This window comes from Lepidochelys kempii, chromosome 24 (genome assembly GCF_965140265.1).
Source record: "Lepidochelys kempii isolate rLepKem1 chromosome 24, rLepKem1.hap2, whole genome shotgun sequence".
NCBI lineage: Eukaryota > Metazoa > Chordata > Testudines > Cheloniidae > Lepidochelys > Lepidochelys kempii.
In genome coordinates this window covers 17,378,671-17,403,327 of record NC_133279.1, presented here as the reverse complement: position 1 = coordinate 17,403,327, position 24,657 = coordinate 17,378,671, and the positions used below count along the sequence as shown (strand labels likewise).

At 49.8% G+C, this 24,657-nt stretch overlaps 1 protein-coding gene across 1 annotated transcript; it reads left to right on the top strand.

Annotated features, from left to right (window-relative positions):
- The first annotated feature begins 1,088 nt into the window (after window positions 1-1,088).
- LOC140902982 (phospholipase A2 inhibitor and Ly6/PLAUR domain-containing protein-like) lies at window positions 1,089-22,986 on the top strand. The gene is made up of 6 exons (XM_073323563.1): window positions 1,089-1,168; window positions 3,542-3,639; window positions 5,108-5,224; window positions 5,584-5,736; window positions 5,929-6,075; window positions 22,826-22,986. The coding sequence occupies exons 1-6, from the start codon at window positions 1,089-1,091 to the stop codon at window positions 22,984-22,986; spliced, it is 756 nt and encodes a 251-aa protein (XP_073179664.1).
- Window positions 22,987-24,657: the final 1,671 nt, after the last annotated feature.

Sequence of the window (24,657 nt, the reverse complement as noted above, 5' to 3'; positions counted from 1 at the left end):
CCTGACCGCCCCCTACCGGGCGCCTCCCGCCCCTATCTGTGCACGAGTGATGCTGGCAGGAAGAGAACCCGGGAGTCCTGACTCCCAGTACCACACCCTGTAACCCACCAGACCCCACTCCCTTCTGAAAGGCAGGGATAGAGCCCAGGAGTCCTGGCTCCCAAGCCCCCTGCTCTAACCATTGGACCCCTCTCCCCTTGCAGGGCCAGGGAATGGAACCCAGGAGTCCTGTCTGGACCCCCTCCCGGAAGGCAAGGCCCATTGCCGGGGAAAGGCACCGGCTGGCTGAGCTCCCCAGGGGAAGGAGGGCTGTGGGAAGGAGAGGCCGTGGCTCACCCAGCTGTCCAGGCGGGCGGGAACGCCCTGGAGGGGAGAAATGTCCTTCTAGGTTGATTTTGCAGGGCTCAGTTCGTCCCGCTCTCTGGAGCGGCTCCACTGGGAGTGCCGGGCTCAGAGAAGGTGTCAGGAAACAGGGCAGATCCCCCCAACTGGTGGTGCTCTGTGAGCAGATTTCACCCAGTGTGAACTCCTGGATTGCTGCCCCCGTCTGACCCCGGAGTCACAGCCAGTCCCCTCAGAGACTCTCAGACAAGCCGGACTTTGTGAGGAAAGGTCACGTACACCCCAAACCAGCCCACCCAGGTTGTTCCCAGCCCCAGGAGACCGGTCACTTACCCCAGAGCCACGGGACCCCAGATCCTCCACCAAAGGCAACGCTGGCAGCCAGGTCTGTAGGAAACTCGCTAAAGGGTCGTGAGCTAAGGAAAGGGAATGAGGGTCACAAGGGGTTAAAGCAGGTAAAATTCATGCCCGGGTGAGTCGCAGTCTGTAATTCCAAACGGTGGCAGTGATGGAAGAACCTGCCATTCTCCCAAGTCTTTTCAGGTGCCCCCAATCCGTCTCCAGGGATCCCCGCTTTGCATCCGGTTCCGGTCCCTGTAAGAGTCCAGCCAGCCCAGCGAGGCAGGATCCTTCCCTGAATCCATCCTTACAGCTTCTTCTCCCAGAGAACAAGCTGGCAGGGCCCCCACCCACGTGGGCTTTGCCTTCGATGCGGGGAGGGAGGAACGCGTTGGTCAGCACACACGATGGCCCCTGCCTTTGGACTCAGCACTTTCCTGGTGCTAAAGTTCCTGATTAGCATCCCTCCACCGTCTCTGCTGGGTCAGTGAGTCCCAGGGCTGTGCTCAGGGTGAATGGTTGTTACTCCGCTAAAACAGCAGACGGGGAAGGGAAAACCATACCACGGCCCACTGGTTTTCATGAAATCGAAACTCCAAACACACTGGTCTACCTTCGCCATGCCTTTGATCTAGGCCAGGGGCTCTCGACCTTTCCAGACCGCTGTACCCCTTGTGGCAGTCTGATGTGTCTTGCATAGCCCAAGTTTCCCCTCACTTAAAGCTACTTGCTTCCAAAACCAGACATGGAGTCTAAATTAGCTGTTCCCAGTCAAGAAAGAGATCTTGGAGTCACAGTGGATAGTTCACAGTACGCAGTGCATGTCAAAAAAGAGAACAGAATGTTGGGAATCATTAAGAAAGGGAGAGATAATGAGACAATAAATGTCATATTGCCCCTATATAAATCCATGCTACTCCCATTCTTGAAAACTGTGTGGAGATGTGGTCACCCCAGCGTATAAAAGAGATATCGGAATTGGAAAAGATTCAGGAAAGGGTCATAAAATTATTAGGGGGATGGAACAGCTTCCGTGAGGAGAGATTCATAAGAGTGGGACTTTTCAGCTTGGAAAAGAGACGGACAAGGGGGGATAGGAGAGAGGTCTAGAAAATCATGAGTGGTGTGGAGAAAGTAGATAAGGAAGTGTTATTTACTCCTTCTCATAACATAAGAACTAGGGGCCAGCAAATGAAATTAAGAGGCGGTAGGTTTAAAAAAACAAAGGGAAGTGTTTTTTCACATAATGCACCATCAACCTGTGGAATTCCTTGCCAGAGGAATGTGCAAAGTCCAAAAGTAAACTGGGTTCAAAAAAGAGCTAGATAAATTCATGGAGGATAGGGCTATCAATGGCTATTAGCCAGGCTGGGTAGGGATGGTGTCCTTAGCCTCTGTTTGCCAGAAGCTGGGAATGGATGACAGGGGATGGAACACTTGATGTTTGATTACCTGTTCTGTTCATTCCCTCTGGGCAGCTGGCATTGGCCACTGTCGGAAGACAGGATACTGGGTTAGATGGACCTTTGGTCTGACCCAGTGTGGCCCTGTCAGGGTTCCTTCCCCACTCTGAACTCGAGGGTACAGATGTGGGGACCCGCAGGAAAGACCCCCTCAGCTTATTCTTACCAGCTTAGGTTAAAAACTTCCCCAAGGTACAAACTTTGCCTTGTCCTTGAACCGTACGCTGCCACCACCAAGCGTCTTACACAAAGACCAGGGAAAGAGCCCACTTGGAGACGTCTTCCCCCAAAATATCACCCCAAGTCCTACACCCCCTTTCCTGGGGAAGGCTTGATAAGAATCCTCCCCAATTTGTACAAGTGAACACAGACCCAAACCCTTGGATCTTCAGAACAATGAAAAAGCAAACAGGTTCTTAAAAGAAGAATTTGAATGAAAGAAAAGGTGAAAGAATCACCCCTGTAAAATCAGGATGGTAAATACCTTCCAGGGTAATCAAATTCAAAACATAGAGAATCCTCTTGGCAAAACCTTAAGTTACAAAAAGACACCAAACCAGGAATATTCATTCCCTCCAGCACAGCTTATTTTACCAGCCATTAAACAAAAGGAAATCTAACACATTTCTAGCTAGATTACTTACTAACTAACAGAAGTTCTGAGACTCCATTCCTGAGCTGTTCCAGCAAAAGATCACACAGACAAGCAGTCCCTTTGTTTCCCTCACTCCCGATTTGAAAGTATCTTGTCTCCTCATTGGTCATTTTGGGTCAGGTGCCAGCAAGGTTGCCTTAGCTTCTTAACCCTTTACAGGTGAAAGTGTTTTGCCTCTGGCCACGAGGGATTTTACAGCACTGGGGACAGAAAGGTGGTTCCCCTTCCCTTTATATTTATGACAGGTCCTTTCTTATGTTATTATAAAAATACATAAGTGTTACGGCCACATCGTGACTGACAAATAGCTTCCTTTCTCAGTTCCACCGTGTAATTATAAGATAACTCCACTGGGATATAAATATTGCACTTACATTTCAGTGGACAGTACATAGAGCTGCACAAACAAGTCATTGTGTCCGGAAATTTTAGCTCGTGTTGACTTCACTAGTGCTTTATATCTGGCCTGTTGTAAAATGAGGCAAACATCAAGATGAGCTGATGTTCCCCCCAGAAGACCTGTGTGTACCCCTGGGGTACACGGACCCCTGGCTGAGAACCACTGATCTCCACTAATGCACAAGGGAATTGGCATCAGTACACATTGGCATCACCTGATCAGCCAGTGTCACATGCAAGGCTGTGAAATCTCCCATCTCCGGGTCCACCAGGATGTCATGGGGCAGCCCCAGCCGATCCCCCAAGGGGCAGGTATTTGCCATCCTGCCGGATAAAACCACAGCCAGATCCTTCTTCGCTGTTCTGCTCACTGCAGCAAACACCCGGGCACCATGTGGGTGGCTCTGCCCCTCTGCCTGCTGTCCGCTCTCCTGGCCACAGGTGAGTCCCGTCCGTCCCCGGGCACAGGGAGCCGGGTGGGGGGGTCGGGAATTTACTTGGGGAACGTACCGCTGTCGATAGCGGATTCTGGGGTCAGGATGGAATTTGTGGGTAAAAGCAGTGAGAGGAAAACCCGGGGCCACGTCCCCCGGCTGACTCGGGGAGAGCAGGGATTGGAGCTTGGGACTCCCACAGCCAACGCTAGGGGTCTGGCCAGCGGGTCTGAGTCCGTCTGTCCTTCCTTCTTCTCATTCCTCCTCCAGCTCTCGCCCAGGCTTGGGGTCATCCTGATGAGGAGCACCACCCCCGTCCACTTGTAATCCTGCTTGGAAATGTTCCCCTGCCCACCAGCACTGAGATTCCTGCCAGGACTCCTGGGTTCATTCCCCAGCTGTGGAAGAGGGCTGGGGTGTAGTGAGTTTGAGCAGAGATGGCTGCAAATCAGGACTCCCAGGTTCTGTCCGTGGCTCGGAAAGAGGAGTGGGGTCTCGTGGGTTAGAGTGGGCTGGGTGTCAGGAGTGAGGACTTCTCGGCTGTTATCTTTCTTCTAACCCTGAATTGAACACATCTTTTTTCTACCTGAGTTTCCCTATTTCTTAGATGGGGATAAGATCACTTTGCTACCATCTAGGGACATAGAAGGGGCAGGGGAAGGCGTTCTGAGGTTTAATTGATGCTTCCACATGAAAACTCGAAAAAAACCAAAGTGGGAAAATTTTTCTCTTTCTTTCTTTCTTTCTTTCTTTCTTTCTTTCTTTCTTTCTTAAAAAGCCTTATGCTCACATTATGAATTCTAAGGCCCCCACTCTCTGGAGAGGAAAGAGTTGATGCTCCTGGGATCACTTGCTGGAGGCACACAGCCATCTATCCAGAGTCTTAACAAGCGTCAATCATATTCTGAAGAAGAGAATTGGCAGGATTAGCGATGAAAAGTGGGCTGAAGTCGAGTGTGGCTGAGCTGACGTAACTCTGAGAGGCAGAGGCCTGGAGCAGAGAGTGACGGCGGGGTGTGTGTGTGTGTGTGTGAAAAGTTCACCGCAAAGCCAGGCAGAAACCCCTCCTCAGAGCAGCTGAATTCTTGTTTTTCTGCCTACACAGACGTGTGGGGTTTGTTCGCAGGCACAAGCTGCACCCCAGATAGCCACGTCAGAAGATGAAAATGAATTCTAGCCACAGACACTCAGGCAGCAAACAGACTTGTCTGCAGTGTTGAGTAAGATACAAATGACCAGCTAGCAAGATGCCTTTCCCCATCCGGAGCGTTAAATGGAACTGGGCAGAACTGCTGCAAAAGCAGGTGGCATTTCTCCAAGATCTGCCTGCCCACACGTTCAGTGAGGAGGCATTGGTGGTAACAACTCCCACAGCGCCACCTCTTGGTTCTTGGTGGTATTTCGCCCACGGGCACTGCCTGGGGAGGGGTGGGGAGCCGGGGTTTGTACTGAGAAGGGATTTTCCCAACCTCCAGGGAGCGCTCTGCAATGCGAGGTGTGTGCGTCCAGAGAGCAATCGTGCTCCGGCCCCCTGCAGCCCTGCGCCCCCTCGGAAGGGACCTGCATCACTGTCATGGCAGAGATCAGGCTGGGTGAGTGAAAGAAGATTCCTACTAAGTGTAGACACCATTGTCCTCCTGAAGCCAGGGGTGGAACCCAGGAGTCCTGGCTCCCAGCCCCTCCCCCTACTCTAACCAATAGACTCTGCTCCTCTCCAGGAGCAGGGACTGCCCAGTCTGGAAAGGTAATGTCATAGACGGGGGATGGGATGAGATGGGGAATTGCAGTGGGTGGCTGTGGGGCCTGGATCAGACAGAAGAGAGGATTTTATCGGGGGTCGGAGGGAAGATGAGATTAGTTGGGGGTGGGGTGGATGGAACAAAAGGGGAGGATGGAGCAGCTGGGGGTCCATTGGGGAGCTCAGAGGTGATGCTCTGTTTCCCTTCCACAGAGGGAAACTCCTTCTCTTACACGGGTAAGTCGTGCCTGGAGCCCGAGAACTGTGAGCCCGGCCCCTTCTCGCTGACCTACCCGCACAATGTCACTGTGCGGGCGAACATCGCCTGCTGTGACACCGACGGCTGCAACGCCGGGGCCATCCCAGGTGTGTGTCTGCTGCAAGCCTAGAGCCCTGCTCTGGCCACACCTGCCTGGAGAGAACCCAGGAGTCCTGGGTGCCAGCCCAAAGCCCCCATCCCTAACCACTAGACCCCACTCGCTTCCCTGAGCTGGGATTGAGCCCAGGGTGTGGTGACTCCCCACCCCTGGCTGACTGTGTGTGTCTGACTGTTCTCAGTGCCAACTGTGAGCTCCGTCCCCAACGGCCGGCAGTGCCTGTCATTCTTCAAATCGGGGGCAGATCACTGGCAGAAGAAGAAGGAGCTCTTGGCCTGCACCGGCGCCGAGGACCATTGTGTTGAGGATTATGGGGTGTTAACACTGGGTAAGTCCTCCAGATGGGGGCGGGGTCTGAACACAGAGTACGAGGTGGAGCCCAGGTGTCCTGGCTCAGTCCCAGCCCCCCTTGCTCTGACCCACTAGACTCCACTCCCCTGGCAGAGTTGCAGAGAGAACCCTGGAGTCCTACTTGCTGAGATGCCAAAGGAGCACCCAAGGAGGATAAGGCCACTGCGGAGAAAGTAAATGAATTCTCTGCATCAGTCTTCACGGCTGAGGCTGGGAGGGAGATTCCCAAATCGGAGCCATTCTGTTTTGGTGACAAATCTGAGGAACTGTCCCAGATTGAGGAGTCATTACAGGAGTTTTTGCAAGAAATTGATAAATTAAACAGTAATAAGTCACCAGGACCAGATGGGATTTGCCCAAGAGTTCGGAAGGAACTCAAACGTCAAATTACAGAACTACTAACTGTGGTTTGTAACCTACCATTTAAATCAGCTTCTGTCCCAAATGGCTGAAGGATGGCTAATGAGACGCCAATTTCTAAAATGGGCTCCAGAGGTGATCCCAGCTACAACAGGCCAATAAGTCTGACTTCGGTACTGGGCAAACTCATTGAAACTATAGGAAAGAAGAGAACTGACAGCCACATAGATGAACATAATTTGCTGGGGAAGGGTCAACATGGTTTCGGTAAAGGGAAATCACGCCTCACCAATGTACTAGAATTCTCTGAGGGGGTCAACAAGCGTGTGGACAAGGGGGATCCCGTGGATATAGTGTACTTAGATTTTCAGAAAGCGTCCCTCACCAAAGGCTCTTAAGCAAAGTGAGCTGTCATGGGATAAAATCCTCTCATGGCTCAGTAACTGGTTAAAAGATAGGGAAAAAAGGGTAGGAAGAAATGGTCAGTTTTCAGAAGGGAGAGAGGTAAATAGTGGGAGTCCCCCAGGGATCTGCACTGGGCCCAGTCCTATTCACCATATTCCGAAATGTTCTGGAAAAAAGGGTAAATAGTGAGGTGGGAAAATTTGCAGAAGATACAAAGCTACTCAAGATAGTGAAGTCCAAAGCAGACTGTGAAGAGGTACTAAAGGGTCTCTCAGAACAGGGTGACTGGGCAACAAAACGGCAGATGAAATTCAATGTTGATGAATGCAAAGTAATGCACATGGGCAAACGTTATCCCAAGTAGACATATACAATGATGGGTCAAATTTTACCACTCAAGAAAGATCTTGCAGTCATTGTGGAGAGTTCTCTGAAATCATCCACTCCATTTGTAGCAGCCGTGAAAGAAGTGAACAGAATGCTGGGAATCATTCATAAAGGGACAGAGAATAGGACAGAAAAGAGCGTGTTGCCTCAATATAAATCCATGGGATGCCCACAAGTAGAACACTGAATGCGGATGTGGTCGCCCCCTCTCAGAAGAGAGATAAGGGAATTGGAAAAGCTTCAGAAAAGCCCAACGAAAATGATGAGGGGGATGGAACGGCTGCCATATGAGGAGAGATTAATAAGAGTGGTACTATTGAGCCTGGAAAAGAGACGGCTAAGGGGGATATGATCGAGGTCTAGAGAAGGTTGAAGGGTGTGGAGGAAGGAAATAAGGAAGTGTTATTTACTCCTCCTAACATAAGAACGAGGGGTCACCACAGGCAGCACGTTTTTAACAAACAAAAGGAAGTACTGCTTCACACAACGCACAGTCAACCTGTGGAACTCATTGCCGGGGGATGTTGTGAAGGCGAAGACTATAACAGGGTTCAAACAGGAACGAGAGAAGTTCCTGGAGGACAGGTCCATCTGTGGCTATAGGGCAGGGATGGTGGCCCTAGCCTCTGTTTGCCAGAAGCTGGGAATGGGCGACAGGGGATGGATCACTGTGCTGGATTTGTGCTGGAAATGGCCCAACTTGATGATCACTTTAGATAAGCTATTACCAGCAGGACAGTGGGGTGGGAGGAGGTGTTGTTTCATGATCTCTGTGTGTATATAATATCTGCTGCAGTTTCCACAGTATGCATCCGATGAAGTGAGCTGTAGCTCACGAAAGCTTATGCTCAAATAAATTGGTTAGTCTCTAAGGTGCCACAAATCCTCCTTTTCTTTTTGCGAATACAGACTAACACGGCTGTTCCTCTGAAACCTGTTACTAAGTTCTAAGAGTCCATTCCTGTTCTGTCCCCAGCAAAAGCATCACACAGACAGACACAGACCCTTTGTTTTTCTCCCTCCTCCCAGCTTTTGAAAGTATCTTATCTCCTCATTGGTCATTTTGGTCAGGTGCCAGTGAGGTTAGTAGTATAATGGCCCTACAGTCAATCAAACCCTAACTCCGCCCATTGACCACTTAGCCCTTGACCTCTGGCTCCCACCGGAAGTCCCACCCCAATGGGGTATTACTTCCGGGGTCATGGCTGCCACAAGACCGGAAGCAAGGTATGTCATGTGACCCCTCTAACAAGTTCTCCCACTGCCCTCTACCAACCAGGAGAGGTTTTGCCCCAGTAGGACTTCCCCCAATAGGAGATTTGACCAATCAGGGCGAGTTTCAGGGCAGTATGTCCTCCCCGGAAGTGGGTCTTGTGACCCCTCTAACAACTCCTCCTCCCACCCTCTACCAATCAGGAGGGGTTTTGTCCCTATAGGACCAAGAGGAGATCTGACCAATCAGGATGAGTTCCGGGGGCAGGGTGACCCATCTGGAAATGATTAGTGTGACCCCTCTAACAACTCCTCCTCCCACCAACGTCTGCCAATCAGGCCGCCCCGAGAGCAGATTTGACCAAAATAGGGCAGGTTCTGGGATGGGGTGAACCGCCCAGAAGAGGGGCATATGACCCCCTCTGCCAATCAGAACGCAGCACCATCACCCCATAAGTCCCAGCGTCGGGCAGAAGAGGCTGTCTTTTACCAAGAGCTCGTGTTTTAGAAATCGTGGAAACATGGACTCCTTCACCACCCCTGTGGGAACTTCGGACTTTGTTTTAGCCCCAAGGGCCTTCGACAAACCGCAGAGAAAGCGTTACATCAGCAAGAGTTCCAAGGAGGAGACGGGGGCAACTGAGGGGAGCCCTTTGGCCCAACCGTTGATGCACACACGGGACCCCGAAACCCGGCTGCTTGTGAGGCACCGTGATGAGCGTGATGGCCTCTTGTTGTCCACCCCCCGAGAGGTGGAAGGTGATCATGGCTTGGGGGAGTTACGGGCAGACAAGGTGACTGCAAAGGATGTGGCTCAGGTAAATGAATGTTTAAGAGGTGACGGTCGGGGTGGGGGTGTGTAATGGGGGGCTAGGAACCAGGGATTGTGTAAATCAAAAACCAAGCAGTGGGGTGCTTACGCTGTTCCTTTTTTGAAAAAAATCTCTCGACAGCTCGATGATGCCGTTCTAGAGGACCCGGAGACCCTGGACAGCGTTGCACCAAGCGGCAAGGATGAACTGGGCCCCCCTTGTTTTTGCTCAACGCCGATACAAAATGTTGAAGAGGACTCCGAGGATGACGGCTAGGAGGAGTTTAGGAGGAGGCTTGGCATGGAACTGACTGAGCCAGTGTCACGTCGTGAGCGTAAAAAAGTCATGCGGACTATTGTACGCGTTGCTGTTTATGCTGTTCTTAATCACTGTCTCAGGGAAAAGCTTTTTGAAGATTTTGAGGGCTGTGTCATAGATGTGCCAGGCCAGCGGCACCATGACTGTGTGACTTGGACTTCAGTGGATATAAACTGCCAGCTCCAGGGCCTGTGTGCTGAGCTGGGTTTGGAAAGCTTATTAACCACTGTGATTGCCATAGGTTATGCTACGCACTGTCTGTGTCTAACCCAAGAACATTTAGCGCAAGGGGTGACCTTGATAAATGCTGTGCAATTCAGTGGAGACCCTGGCTGTGTTTTAAAGAAAATGGCCAAACCGGAAGATGCCTGCTTAGACAGTTATATTGACCAGCTGGTCCGCACAAAATGTTACAGAACCCTGCTTAAGAAAATGGCTATTTGTAAGAAATCTATAAGGATTAAGTTAGAAAATGGCGAGGGGCCAAACATGCGATATAAAACTTGGTAGCTGTAAATTCAAAATAAAATCTATTGAAAAGGGCTTTGTGACTCTCTGTATTTCTGTTAAAACGGCTCTGGCCCTTAAGGGAGTTTAAAGGTTTTCTTTCTTTCTTTCTTTCTTTTTTTTTTTAATGGAGTATTGTGGTTTGTTTTAAAGGAGCTGTATGTCTTTTAAATAAAAAATTGTTTGTGAGCACCTCGCTCTTGTGTCTTTTGTGTAAGAGAAAGACCCACTGACAGCAAAAAAAAAAAGCTGAAATGTATGTTGTGGAAGGGGAAAAAATATCCTAAAAACGTGTTTACAATAAAACAAACAGGGATTGTTCAGACATGTGGTTGAGGACAATAGAGCTGACTTATCCTGTTGAACTGAATGGGTTTAACCACCCCCCTCACTGAATAGCCAGAGTGACTGTGATTACTCACCCTTGTGGCCATAGGGTTAATTTTGATGCGGGGGGGGGGGTGCACCCATCGTCAGGGAGATGGGTGGGTGAGGATGGTGAGTTCTGATTAATATGAAATGAAATAAAACCTCAGGAGTTCGCAGATGCTATTGGACAGTTTAAATATAACCCCTGGAGTTGGCAGAACGCTATAGGCCAGTTTAAATATGACCCAGGAGTGGGGTGAAGGCCATGGGGCACTTTTTCTAGAAAGCACCCCACCCCACCCAACTTTAAGCATGAAAGACACATGTTTAAAAACAACAACAACAACAAAAAACACAAGCCCCAAGACATTCATTGATATCTGCAAAGGGTCTCTCACTTGAAACGGTTATTGTAAGAAGGCCCTACAGGGGTGGGGGAAAAATATGTATTTGAACTTAAAAAAGAAAAGCAGGCCAATTGTGCAGAAAACTTATTCCCCCCAGAGCACAAAAGGGAATGCTAGGGAGGGGTGATCCAATCAACCTGCTAACTATTTTGAAACAAAAGAGTTAGGATGGTCTAAAAACCTCAGATAGCTTGGAGACTTTCTCTTTCAACAGAAACTCTCTTGAATTGCTGCTGGACTGCAAGAGGAGGTATGTTCCCTGTTTTTAACTCTGAAAAAAATATATATTTATTAGATAATGCCATGCTTTGGCCATGCTGTCTTAGTAAATAATGGTGCCTATCTTTATTGCAGTGTGATCTGTTTAGCATGGAGCCAGTAACTTTAAGTTGCAGTTCATCACCAGGCCAAGGTAAAAAAAGAACATTTTAACTGTAGTTTTGCTTAATAACTTCAGGTATTACATAGGATGAATAGGGATTTGGGGGCTAATACTAACTAACATTTTGGCTTGTTTTTTAACCCAAAGGCTCCAAGCACACATGGCTGGGGCGGGGGACAGAACAACCAGGGGTCTCTTTAAAAGCATGTGGTTTTATTGAAAAGTATTTTGTTGCAAACAGGGTTTTAAACTGCTCTGTGTGTGTGTGTGTATGTGTAAAACATAGGTGGTTTTTAAAAAGTATATGTCTACAAAGTGATGGTGATGGTGTGTTTCCAATTAACAGGGTTTTTACTTTGCAAAATGAGATGTATTTTAAAATGTATTATATATATATATATATTTGTGGGGGTTGTTTTTAAAGCGGTAGAAATAAACTCAAAACCTGTGTTGCTTGTACACCCTGAAATGGATTATTTTGTTTTAAAGCTATGACTTTTTTAAATAGAAAAAACACCCTAATGAATATTTTTTGATTTTAAAGTTTACTAGATAGTTTCATGTGTCTTATTAGAATGTTGTTTGCTTTACAGTACGGTCAAAACGTGAGGGGGTAAACAACCTCAAAAGAAAAAGGAAAGAGACAACTGAAAAGAAAAATTCATCAGTATCAGTGACGGATGGATGGATGAAGCTGGGTAAATATATTTTGCTTATTAGTCTGTGTCATAAATATAAAGGGAAGGGTAAACCCCTTTGAAATCCCTCCTGGCCAGGGGAAAGCTCCTCTCACCTGTAAAGGGTTAAGAAGCTAAAGGTAACCTCGCTGGCACCTGACCAAAATGACCAATGAGGAGACAAGATACTTTCAAAAGCTGGGAGGAGGGAGAGAAACACAGGGTCTGTGTCTGTCTGTATGCTGGTTTCTGCCAGGGATAGACCAGGAATGGAGCCTTAGAACTTTTAGTAAGTAATCTAGCTAGGTATGTGTTAGATTATGATTTCTTTAAATGGCTGAGAAAAGAATTGTGCTGAATAGAATAACTATTTCTGTCTGTGTATCTTTTTTGTAACTTAAGGTTTTGCCTAGAGGGGTTCTCTATGTTTTTGAATCTAATTACCCTGTAAGATATCTACCATCCTGATTTTACAGGGGGGATTTCTTTATTTCTATTTACTTCTATTTTTTATTAAAAGTCTTCTTGTAAAAAACTGAATGCTTTTTCATTGTTCTCAGATCCAAGGGTTTGGGTCTGTGGTCACCTATGCAAATTGGTGAGGCTTTTTATCCAACATTTCCCAGGAAAGGGGGGGTGCAAGTGTTGGGAGGATTGTTCATTGTTCTTAAGATCCAAGGGTCTGGGTCTGTAGTCACCTAGGCAAATTGGTGAGGCTTTTTACCAAACCTTGTCCAGGAAGTGGGGTGCAGGGTTTTGGGAAGTATTTTGGGGGGAAGGACGCGTCCAAACAGCTCTTCCCCAGTAACCAGTATTAGTTTGGTGGTGGTAGCGGCCAGTCCAAGGACAACGGGTGGAATATTTTGTACCTTGGGGAAGTTTTGACCTAAGCTGGTAAGGATAAGCTTAGGAGGTTTTTCATGCAGGTCCCCACATCTGTACCCTAGAGTTCAGAGTGGGGGAGGAACCTTGACAGTCTGGTTAATTTATGAGGTTTTGTATTTTAAGTAAATACATAGGTGTGGGTGAGAAAGCTGGCAAAGTTACGTTTTTGTACAAAATGCATTTTTCCCCCCGTCCCAATCAGTCAGGTGCAGCCCTTCTGACAAGGCTGTAGTGGGAGCTACCAGGACACAACCCCGAGAACCACCAAAGAACCAGGAATCTGCTTTGAGACCTTTAACAAGGCAAAACAGCACAAGAGAGCAGATGAAGCATCAGGCCAGTCCAAACCTCATTTACGTCAAAGCCAAGGACAAAACAAACACTCTGGTAAAAAACACCCATGCAAACACAACTCCAGTTCCTCAGCGGCCACCGCCACACCGAGCCCTGAGAAAACTGTGAGCGAAAACGCCCACGTTCACAAACCCAGAGCACGCACGCTAGGGGCTCTGAATGTGCCCAGAAACACACACATTCCAAACCCGGAGCAGGCGCTCTCGGGGTTGTGAACAAAAAACCAAGGATTGATAAGCCATTCTCCCAAAACCATAAGCTTGTCACAGATCCCCCATATTCTCGTATTTTGGAAGAGTTTGATGCTTCATTCAGAAAACTGATGGACGCTGTATCCTCGGGGGGTCTAAAACAACAGCATTCTCAAAAGATTTGGAAAAAATACGATGCTTTGTTCAGAAAACTGATGGATGCTGAATCCTCAGGGGGCCTAAAAGAAAGGGGGTCTGGAAAGGGTGGCTCTGATCAGGCATGACTAGGTGTGGAAAGGGGTACCCTGAAGGGTGCACGTCAGCTCATGTGTAAACAAAAGGGCGGACAGCGCTTGGGGGATAAACAGATGGCTGCCAAAAAGATCCAGGCCAGGGTCGCTGTAAAAATTTTAAGAAGGGCTAAAGAGGTAATGAGGAAAAAAACCCAAAAAGATGAGAGCCTCCGGTAGGGGGCATCAACTGGCATGTCTGAAAATGGGGAGGCGAAATCAGACTCTGGTTTAGAAAATTCCCCAGAGGGCTCTCTAGACGGGGGCCCCATCTACTCCCAATGACCCTCACAGAGGCGTCTCAGAGTCTGACTCTCAATTAGTATGGGATGTAGAAGATGCCACTGATGGTTCTGTAGAGGAACCCCCAAGTAACCCTGAAAATGCAGAGATCTATATGGAGAGAGTGAGAAGTTGGCAACGTGAATTACCTAGATTTGGGGGGTCAGTGTATTGTGAGGAGTTTTGTTTTGTCAATCTTGAGGAAATAAATTCAGCTGAAGCTGAAGAGGTTGTTGAAGCCATACACAGAGGGATACAGCTAGTTCTCGATGACATTAATGGTAGGGTAGGCCCTGATGATTATGTACAGTTATGTTTAGAGAGCCATCATTGAACTGACCCTTTGTTTTCAGTCAGAAGAAGTAGGGATGAGCTGTCCGCTGAGGATTTCTTAAACCAGACCTCAAAGCTGCTACAGAGCGATAGAGAATTGCATGTCGATGGGACATTGCGCCTCATTGTGACAGTTGTAAAAAATAGGGGTGGGGGCGCTCGAAGAGTTTTAAATTCTATCCTTAGTAGTCAAATTATTCCAAAAAAGAGACAATGTTTAGTAGAGCTGACTTACACTGGTACCAATTTCTATGTTTTGCGGGTGGGCTCTTGTCCGTCATGGCCGGTCATAAACCTACGGATGCGGAATTGTTAGCAGAGGCTAGAAAGTTGCATGAGAAACTGGGGTGGTCAGATCCAGAGAAGGTTCTGCTCAGTGACGTAGCAAAGTTTGAACAGCATTTAGGAGGTGGTGCTGTATGCAGTGAAAGGTGGCTGGGGTTTTACCCTAAGACTTATTTCATCCTGTTGCATGATGAACATTACTATGGGGTTCTGGCGTGGGGGTGCTCCTGAGGTGTCCTAGCTGTAGACTGTTTTGTCGGCCCAAAGAGTGTTTAGACAGACATGTCAACTGTGCATCAAAAAAAACCAGTTGAATGCCTGTCTAAAACTTTGTGTGATCAGTGTCCGTCGTACGTGGACAAGCGGCACCGGTGTAAAGGGAGGCGCTGTAAGCAGGGTCAGGGTTTGGTCATTGGAGATATAGACAGTCACCTCTGTTTTATGGACAGCCTTAGGAAGCCCGAATCCTCAGAAAAGTATATTTTTTATGATTTTCAATGTACGCAGGAGACTGGGTTGCATGTGCCCAATTACATTTTTGCGATGTCCCTAAAGCCAGAAAAATCCTGGGAATTTAAGGGTGACGAATGTCTTTCAATATTTGTTAAGACCTTTATTGGCAAAGAGTTCCGGGACTACACGTTCCTAGCGCACAGTTCCAAAGGTGATGATGCATATGTAACCCTTCTGCCAGGCCAAGTTGATAGCAGCAAGGGCCGGGTTCAGTACACAGGGGTTCCCTCTCATCAAAGCAAATGGAAAACTGGCTCGAGCCCCCACACAGTGACCTGGGAAAATCTTACACACCCCCTGGACACCTCAAAGAGGCGATACTTCCCCTCTTGCAAGCACAGAGTCTCGGTGTAGCAGAGAATCTTTAATAACATGAGGTAAACGACATCAGCATTAAATTGGGAAAACACCACAACTAGTGTTCATTAACCAAACCATGAGCAAAGACCCACCCCAGCAAATTGGGCCACATCCTTTCCCTCGGGTTCTTGAGTCCCAGAACCCAAACGTCTTGAGTCCAGCAATCCACAAATCACCCAAAGTCCAAAAAGTCCAGCCCCAGAGTTCAAAAGTTCATCTGCAGAGTGTTACTCCCCAGTCTGGCTAAAAATGTGCCTGTGTGTGGGGGAAAGAGGTAAGGGGCACCTTACGTGACCTGAAGCTGACTGCCCCACAGGGCTCCGCTCCACTCCACCATCTCACGAACGGCTCCGCTCCGCCACGAACGGCTCTGCTCTGCACAGCTCGCCGTCTCACGAACAGCTCCGCTCCGCACAGCTCGCCTCGCTGTCTCACAAACGGCTCCGCCAGCCTGTCCACGATCAGCACCGCTGCACTCTAGATCTTCCGGCTCCCCACTACTTGACACAGCGCTCAGTGATTCCAGCTCAAAGTAGTGGGAGCCTTAGTGCTGGTGCACCATAAGGCCAAAGTGAATTCAGCACAGTACCTGTAGCAAGACTCTTAATAGACCCAAAATTAGCTCTGACATTCCACAGTGGAGAGAGACAGACAGAGGTGCAACTGGTGTTTCGGGCCCACACCACCAGGTACTAATACCTGTCTCAAGCCTCTCTCCAGTCACAGAGTTTTGGCACCCATGTCCCTTCCCTAGCGACTGCTACTTTGTTGATGGTGAGTCCCTCCATCATAACAAATGGCCAAGTACAGTTCCAAGCACAGTTCCCATAATCAGGGTAATAGCAAGTTATTCTTCCTGCCCCAATAACAGAGACACTGGGGATCCCACAACAGCCAAAGTGACCATTTGGGCAGCTATGGCCTCATTCTAGGCGGGGTGGATGTGCCTATGCAAATGAGATCGGCCCCTGAAGTTCTTTTCCACAACTTGCCACACCTCACCACCAGATGTCAGGGTGGAGCTCATCCTGGCTCTGCTTACATCCTCCCCCCAGCCGAGAATTTGTCGTCCCGACAAATCACACTCCCTTTATACCAACTCATTGGTTTCCTCCAAAGGGCCTCAGGAAGCCCACTTGAGCTTCCACAATCCTGTGTGCTAAATGTATTGGCTCCTCACTAGTCACCCCAGGTGCATCATAAGTTAACCATTTTACTGGTCTTATCACCTTGTCTCGTCTATTGAGAATCTCTGTTGCCGAGGTAGGGGGAACATCCTCTTGAGTGATGGATGGAGAGGCTTCCTTTGAGGGTCCCTTGGCTACTGGCATAGGCCCCTGCACTCCTAGTTCTAACGCTGGAGGGTCCAAGGTGCCCAGGACATCCTCTACCTGTGTGTCCACTGTCCAATAACCTGTGTGTGTCATCAGCAGCACAGGGGTGTCGGAAATGGGCCTAAATAATTCCGCTATGGGGTTTAGGGCGGAAGAGGGAGAACTTTCATTTCGTTCAGCTGATCGAGACTGAAATCTTGTCTCCATCCCAGGATACACCAGGGTTGTGTCTTCCTCCTCAGACTCACTCTCAGATGTGCAGAATAGGGGTAAGTTAGCTGCCCGGGTCCCGCTGTCTGTGTTGGATGGCAGCTTTGGTCTAGCTCTTCTGTTCTGGCCGACTGCCCTGTCATGGCCCATCTCATAAGGGGTGCTTACCAATTCCCCCACAGGGAGCAAAAGGTTTCTATGCACTGTCTTTATTTGCCCTGGACCGTCTTCAGGTTTGATCTTGTAGACTGGCAGATCTCCCAGCTTTTCCATCACCAGGTAAGGTATTGCCTTTCATCCGTCAGCTATCTTGTGTTTGCCGGCAATACCCAAATTTCGCAGCAGGACTCTGTCCCCCGGCTGGAGTTCCTGGGAACGCACTCTAGCATCATATCGATGTTTGTTGCGGTCTGCGTTCTTCTGAGTCGTTTCTGAGGGGGTGGAATCTCCATCCTTTGAAGTGTTTAAGGCCCAGCTTGACACAGCTCTGGCTGGGATGAATTCGTTGGGGTTGGTCCTGCTTTGAGCAGGGTTTGGACTAGATGACCTCCTGAGCTCTCTTCCAACCCTGATCTTCTATGGTTCTCTGATACTCTGAACCTGCCTGCCTGCCTGCTCTGGTCACTGCAGAAAATGCCCGGCCACCATGTGGGCGCCCCAACCCCTCTGCCTGCTGTCTGCTCACCTGGTCACAGGGGAGTCCCATCCGCCCCTAGGCACAGGGAGCCGAGCACCGATGAGGAGCAGGAAACGTTTGGAAATCACAGACAATTCTCAGGAGCCAGGAAAACCGTCCCCCACCCTTGTCATCCTACTTGGAAATGTTCCCCTGCCCCCTGCACTGAGATTCCTGCCAGGACTCCTGGGATCATTCCCAGGCTCTGGGAGGGAGTGGGGGGGTCTCTTCTGGGGTGTATGTACCCCACGCTGGCCCAAGGAGTGCAGGGAGAAAAGGGCTGAGCAGCAGAGAGGGTTTTGCAGATTCCTGGGCACAGGGACTAGCGTGAGGGCCGCGCTGAGCTGGGTGAGCCGGGACCGCGCCCTGCTTGGCCAGGAGGGGACACTGTTGCACCATTGCACTGACTCACATGGTCTGATTTCTGGGAGCCAGGACTCCTGGGTTCTATCCCCAAGTCAGGGAGGGGGTGGGTCTAGAATAGGCTGGAAGCCAGCAGCAATTAGGACTCCTTGCTTAAAAGAACAGGAGTACTTGTAGCAACTTAGAGACTAACAAATTCATATAAATTGGTTCGTCTCTAAGGTGCCACAAGTACTCCCGTCCTTTTTGGGGATACAGACTAACACGGCTGCTACTCTGAAATCTGACTCCTTGGCTGTATTCGTGGCTCTGAGTCTGACACTGCCTCTTTCTGCCTCAGTTTCCCTGTTTATAAGATTGGGGATAATGTTCCCTTCCTCCCACCTGGGACCCTGGCAAAAGCGAGGGAAGGCATTTGGAGGTTGAAGTGATGTTTCCAGAGGAAAGCTCTGGAAAAAACCAAAGTGGATGAATTGGTTTTCTTTCTCTCCTCCTTCAATTAAAAACTTATGTTCACTGACTGAACTGTAACTCTCCCAAGCTCTAGACAGCAAAGAGTTAACGATCATGGGATCTCTTCAGCCAGTCCAGAGTTTTTGCATGCATGATGGAGGTGTGAAGGCATCAGTGGCAAGGGTGAACTTGGCCAATCAAATTCGGAAGAAGAGAGTTGACAGGACAGGATGGTCCCCGGCTTTGGAGTCGACACTTTTCTGGTGCTAAAGTTCTTCATTAGCATCGCCGGGCGTCTTTGCTGGGTCAGTGAGTCCCAGGGCTGTGCTCAGGGTGAATGGTTGTTATTCTATTAAACAGGAGACAGGGAAAGGAAATCCATACGATGGTCCATTGGTTTTCATGAAATCGAAACTCCAAACACAGTGTTCTACCTTTGCTATGCCTTTGATCTAGGCCAGTGACACTCGACCTTTCCAGACAGCTGTACCCCTTGCAGCAGTCTGATGTGTCTTGGGTACCCCAAGTTTCCCCTCACCTAAAAACGACTTGCTCACAAAACCATCCATAAAAATGGACAATGTCACGGCCACACTGCTGCTGACAAATTGCTTCCTTTCTCATTTCCACCATTACAAAATAACTCGGCTGGAATGCAGTATGTCAAGTTTCCTTCCCCACTCTGAACTCTAGGGTACCGATGTGGGGACATGCATGAAAACCTCGTAAGCTTACTTTCACCAGCTTAGGTTAAAACTTCCCCAAGCTACAAATTAATTTTATCCTTTGCCCCGGGATTTCCACTGCCACCACCAAACTTTAACTGGGTTTACTGGGAAACGTAGTTTGGACATGTCTTTCCCCCCAAAATCCTCCCAACCTTTGCACCCCACTTCCTGGGGAAGGTTTGGTAAAAATCCTCACCAATTGCATAGGTGACCACAGACCCACACCCTTGGATCTTAGAACGATGAAAAAGCATTCAGTTTCCTTACAAGAAGACCTTTAATAGAAGTAAAGGAATCACCTCTGGAAAATCAGGATGGTAGATACTTTACAGGGTAATTAGAATCATAGAATCATAGAATATCAGGGTTGGAAGGGACCTCAGGAGGTCATCTAGTCCAACCCCCTGCTCAAAGCAGAACCAATCCCCAATTAAATCATCCCAGCCAGGGCTTTCTCAAGCCCGACCTTAAAAACTTCTGAGGAAGGAGATTCTACCACCTCCCTAGGTAACACATTCCAGTGTTTCACCACCCTCCTAGTGAAAAAGTTTTTCCTAATATCCAACCTAAACCTCCCACACTGCAACTTGAGACCATTACTCCTTGTCCTGTCCTCTTCCACCACTGAGAATAGTCTAGAACCATCCACTCTGGAACCACCTCTCAGGAAGTGGAAAGCAGCTATCAAATCCCCCTTAATTCTTCTCTTCTGCAGACTAAACAATCCCAGGCAGAGGCCTGGAGCAGAGAGTGACAGCAGGGTGTGTGTGTGTGAATGTGTGTGTGTGTGAAAGGTTCACCGCAAAGGTTCACAGGCAGAAACACCTCTTCAGAGCAGCCAAATTCTTTTTTTTCTGTTTGCACAGACGTGTGGGGTTTGTTCGCAGGCACAACCTGCACCCCAGATAGCCACGTCAGCAGGTGAAAATGTATTCTAGCCACAGACACTCAGGCAGGAAACAGACTTGTCTGTGGTTTTGAGTAAGATACAAATGACCAGCTAGCAAGATGCCTTTCCCCATCCGGAGAGTTAAATGGAACTGGGCAGAACTGCTGCAAAAGCAGGTGGCATTTCTCCAAGATCTGCCTGCCCACACGTTCAGTGAGGAGGCATTGATGGTAACAACTTCCACAGTTGGTTGGTGGTGGTATTTCGCCCACGGGCACTGCCTGGGGAGGGGTGGGGAGCCGCGGTTTGTACTGAGAAGGGATTTTTCCAACCTCCAGGGAGCACCCTGCAATGCGAGGTGTGTGCGTCCGAAGAGCAATCATGCGCCGGCCCCCTGCAGCTCTGGGCCCTTCGGAAGGGACCTGCGTCACTGTCGTGGCTGAGTTCAGGCTGGGTGAGTGAAAGAAGATTCCTACTAAGTGTAGACACCATTGTCCTCCTGAAGCCAGGAGTCGAACCCAGGAGTCCTGGCTCCCAGCCCCTCCCCCTACTCTAAACAATAGACTGTGCTCCTCTCCAGGAGCAGGGACTGCTCCGTCTGGAAAGGTAATGTCATAGACAGGGGATGGGATGAGAAGGGAATTGCAGTGGGTGACTGTGGGCCCAGGATCAGACAGAAGAGAGGATTTTATCGGGGATGGGGGGGGAAGATGAGATTAGTTGGGGGTGGGGTGGATGGAACAAAAGGGGAGGATGGAGCAGCTGGGGGTCCATTGGGGAGCTCAGAGGTGATGCTCTGTTTCCCTTCCACAGAGAGAAACTCCTTCTCCTACACGGGTAAATCGTGCCTGGAGCCCAAGAACTGTGAGCCCGGCCCCTTCTCGCTCACCTACCCGCACAATGTCACCGTGCGGGTGAACATCGCCTGCTGTGACACCGACGGCTGCAACGCCGGGGCCATCCCAGGTGTGTGTCTGCTGCAAACCTAGAGCCGTGCTCTGGCCATACCTGCCTGGAGAGTACCCAGGAGTCCTGGCTCCCAGCCCCCCTGCTCTAACTACTAGACCCCACTCCCTTCCCGTAGCTGGGATCGAGCCCAGCGTGTGGTGAATCCCCACCCCTGGCTGACTGTGTGTGTCTGACTGTTGTCAGTGCCAAGTGTGAGCTCTGTCCCCAACGGCCGGCAGTGCCCGTCATTCTTCAAAATGGGGGCAGATGGCTGGCAGGAGAAGGAGAAGGAGCTCTTGGTCTGCACCGGCGCCGAGGACCATTATGTTGAGGAATCTGGGATATTAACACTGGATAAGTTCTCCAGATGGGGGCGGGGTCTGAACACAGAGTACAAGGTGGAGCCCAGGTGTCCTGGCTCAGTCCCAGCCCCCCTTGCTCTGACCCACTAGACTCCACTCCCCTGGCAGAGTTGCAGAGAGAACCCTGGAGTCCTACTTGCTGAGATGCCAAAGGAGCACCCAAGGAGGATAAGGCCACTGCAGAGAAAGTAAATGTATTCTGTGCATCGGTCTTCACGGCTGAGGCTGGGAGGGAGATTCCCATACCTGAGCCATTCCGTTTTGGTGACAAATCTGAGGAACTGTCCCAGATTGAGGAGTCATTACAGGAGTTTTTGCAACAAATTGATAAATTAAACAGTAATAAGTCACCAGGACCAGATGGGATTCGCCCAAGAGTTCGGAAGGAACTCAAACGTCAAATTACAGAACAACGAACTGTGGTTTGTAACCTACCATTTAAATCAGCTTCTGTCTCAACTGGCTGGAGGACGGCTAATGACACTCCAATTTTCTAAAAAGGGCTCCAGAGGTGATCCCGGCAACTTCAGGCCAATAAGTCTGACTTCGGTACTGGGCAAACTCATTGAAACTATAGGAAAAAAGAGAACTGTCAGCCACATAGATGAACATAATTTGTTGGGGAAGGGTCAACATGGTTTTGGTAAAGGGAAATCACGCCTCACCAGTGTACTAGAATTCTCTGAGGGGGTCAACAAGCGTGTGGACAAGGGGCATCCCGTGGATATAGTGTACTTAGATTTTCAGAAAGCATGCCTCACCAAAGGCTCTTAAACAAAGTGAGCTGTCATGCGATAAAATCCTCTCATGTCTCAGTAACTTCACCTTGAAATGAAACGGCTAAGGGGGCATACGATCGAGGTTGAAGCGTGTGGAGGAAGTAGAGAAGGAGTGTTATTTACTCCTCCTAACATAAGAACGAGGGGTCACCACAGGCAGCAGGTATAAAACAAACCAAAGGAAGTACTGCTTCACACAACGCACAAGAAACCTGTGGAACTCATTGCCGGGGGAAGTTGTGAAGGTGCAGACTATAACAGGGTTCAAACAGGAACTAGAGAAGTTCCTGGAGGACAGGTCCATCTGTGGCTATTAGCCAGGATGGGCAGGGAAGGTGGCCCTAGCCTCTGTTTGCCAGGAGCTGGGAATGGGCGACAGGGGATGGATCACTGGATGATTCCCTGCTCTGTTCATTCCCTCTGGGGCACCTGGCATTGGCCAGAGGATACTGGGCTAGATGGATCTTTGGGGTGGCCCAGGAGGGCCGTTCCTCTGTTATGTTCTCACGTTGTTCCAGGCCCCCTGCTCTGAGCACTAGACCCCAGTCTGCCTGCAGAGCCGGGTGCAGTCCTGCTGGGAGGGGAGTGTGTGAGAGACCTCATGGGGGTCGGGGGGGAGAATTGGGAGCCCCCGATCACGTCTCTCCCCTGTCCAGGTGACATCAAACTGAGGATGACTGCGGCTGGATGTGGCTCCCCTGGCGCCTGCGTGAAGAGAGCGTTGGTGAAGAAATACGCCCAGGGCGTGCCGGAGATCCTGAGCCAGGCCAAGTGCTACCCAGCTCCCAAGGCCGGTGGAGGCATCGGGGAGCCCTGAGCCCCGGCCTGGCATCCTCCCCTTCTGCTCCGTGCCGGGCTGCAGTGCACCTCCCTTCAGCAGCCACGGGCTGCTGCTTCTCTTTGGGGGAGATTGCGGATTCCTTTTGTGCATTGGCTGAATAAAGCGAGTTGTGGGGAAAGTACCCCCCTAGCTCCTTATCCCCTGACCGTCCTGTACCGCCCCCCCCACCCTTATCTGTGCACAAGTGATGCTGGCAGGAAGAGAACCCGGGAGTCCTGACTCCCAGTACCCCACCCTGTAACCCACCAGACCATACTCCCTTCTGAAAGCCAGGGATAGAGCCCAGGAGTCCTGGCTCCCAAGCCCCCTGCTCTAACCACTGGACCCCTCTCCCCTTGCAGGGCCAGGGAATGGAACCCAGGAGTCCTACCTAGACCCCCTCCCCAAAGGCAAGGCCCGTGGCCTGTGGAAAGGCACCGGCTGGCTGAGCTCCCCTGGGGAAGGAGGGCTGTGGGAAGGAGAGGCCGTGGCTAACCCAGCTGTCCAGGCGGGTGGGAACGCCCTGGAGGGGAGAAATGTCCTTCTAGGTTGATTTTGCAGGGCTCAGTTCGTCCCGCTCTCTCTGGAGCGGCTCCACTGGGAGTGCCGGGCTCAGGGAAGGTGTCAGGAAACAGGGCAGATCCCCCCAACCGGTGGTGCTCTCATAGAATCATAGAATCATAGAATATCAGGGTTGGAAGGGACCCCAGAAGGTCATCTAGTCTAACCCCCTGCTCAAAGCAGGACCAATTCCCAGTTAAATCATCCCAGCCAGGGCTTTGTCAAGCCTGACCTTAAAAACCTCTAAGGAAGGAGATTCTACCACCTCCCTAGGTAACGCATTCCAGTGTTTCACCACCCTCTTAGTGAAAAATTTTTTCCTAATATCCAATCTAAACCTCTGTGAACTCCTGGATCGCTGCCCCCGTCTTTTCAGGTGTCCCCAGACGGTCCCCAGGGATCCCAGCTTTGCATTCGGTTCCGGTCCGTGTAACGGTCCAGCCAGCCCAGAGAGGCAGGGTTTCCTCAATCCATCCATACAGCTTCTTCTCCCAGAGAACAAGGTGGCAGGGCCCCCACCCACGTGGGCTGTGCCTTCGATTGGGGGAGGGAGGAACGCGGCGGTCAGCACACGCGATGGCCCCTGCTTTTGGGGTCAGCACTTTTCTGGTGCTAAAGTTCTTCGTTAGCATCCCTACGCCATTCTCAAGGTTCCTTCTCCACTCTGAACTCTAGGGTACAGATGTGGGGACCTGCATGAAAACCTCCTAAGCTTACCTTCACCAGCTTAGGTTAAAACTTCCCCAAGGTACAAATTAATTTTACCCTTTCCCTTGGATTTCTACTGCCACCACCAAACTTTATCTGTGTTTACTGGGAAACGTAGTTTGGACACGTCTTTCCCCAAAAACCTCCCAACCCTTGCACCCCACTTCGTGGAGAAGGTTTGGTAAAAATCCTCACCAGTTTGCATAGGTGACCACAGACCCAAACCCTTGGATCTTAGAAAGATGAAAAAGCATTGAGTTTTCTTACAAGAAGACTTTTAATAGAAGTAAAGGAATCACCTCTGTAAAATCAGGATGGTAGATACCTTACAGAGTAATAACATTCAAAACATAGAGATTCCCTCTAGGCAAAACCTTAAGTTACAAAAAAGACACACAG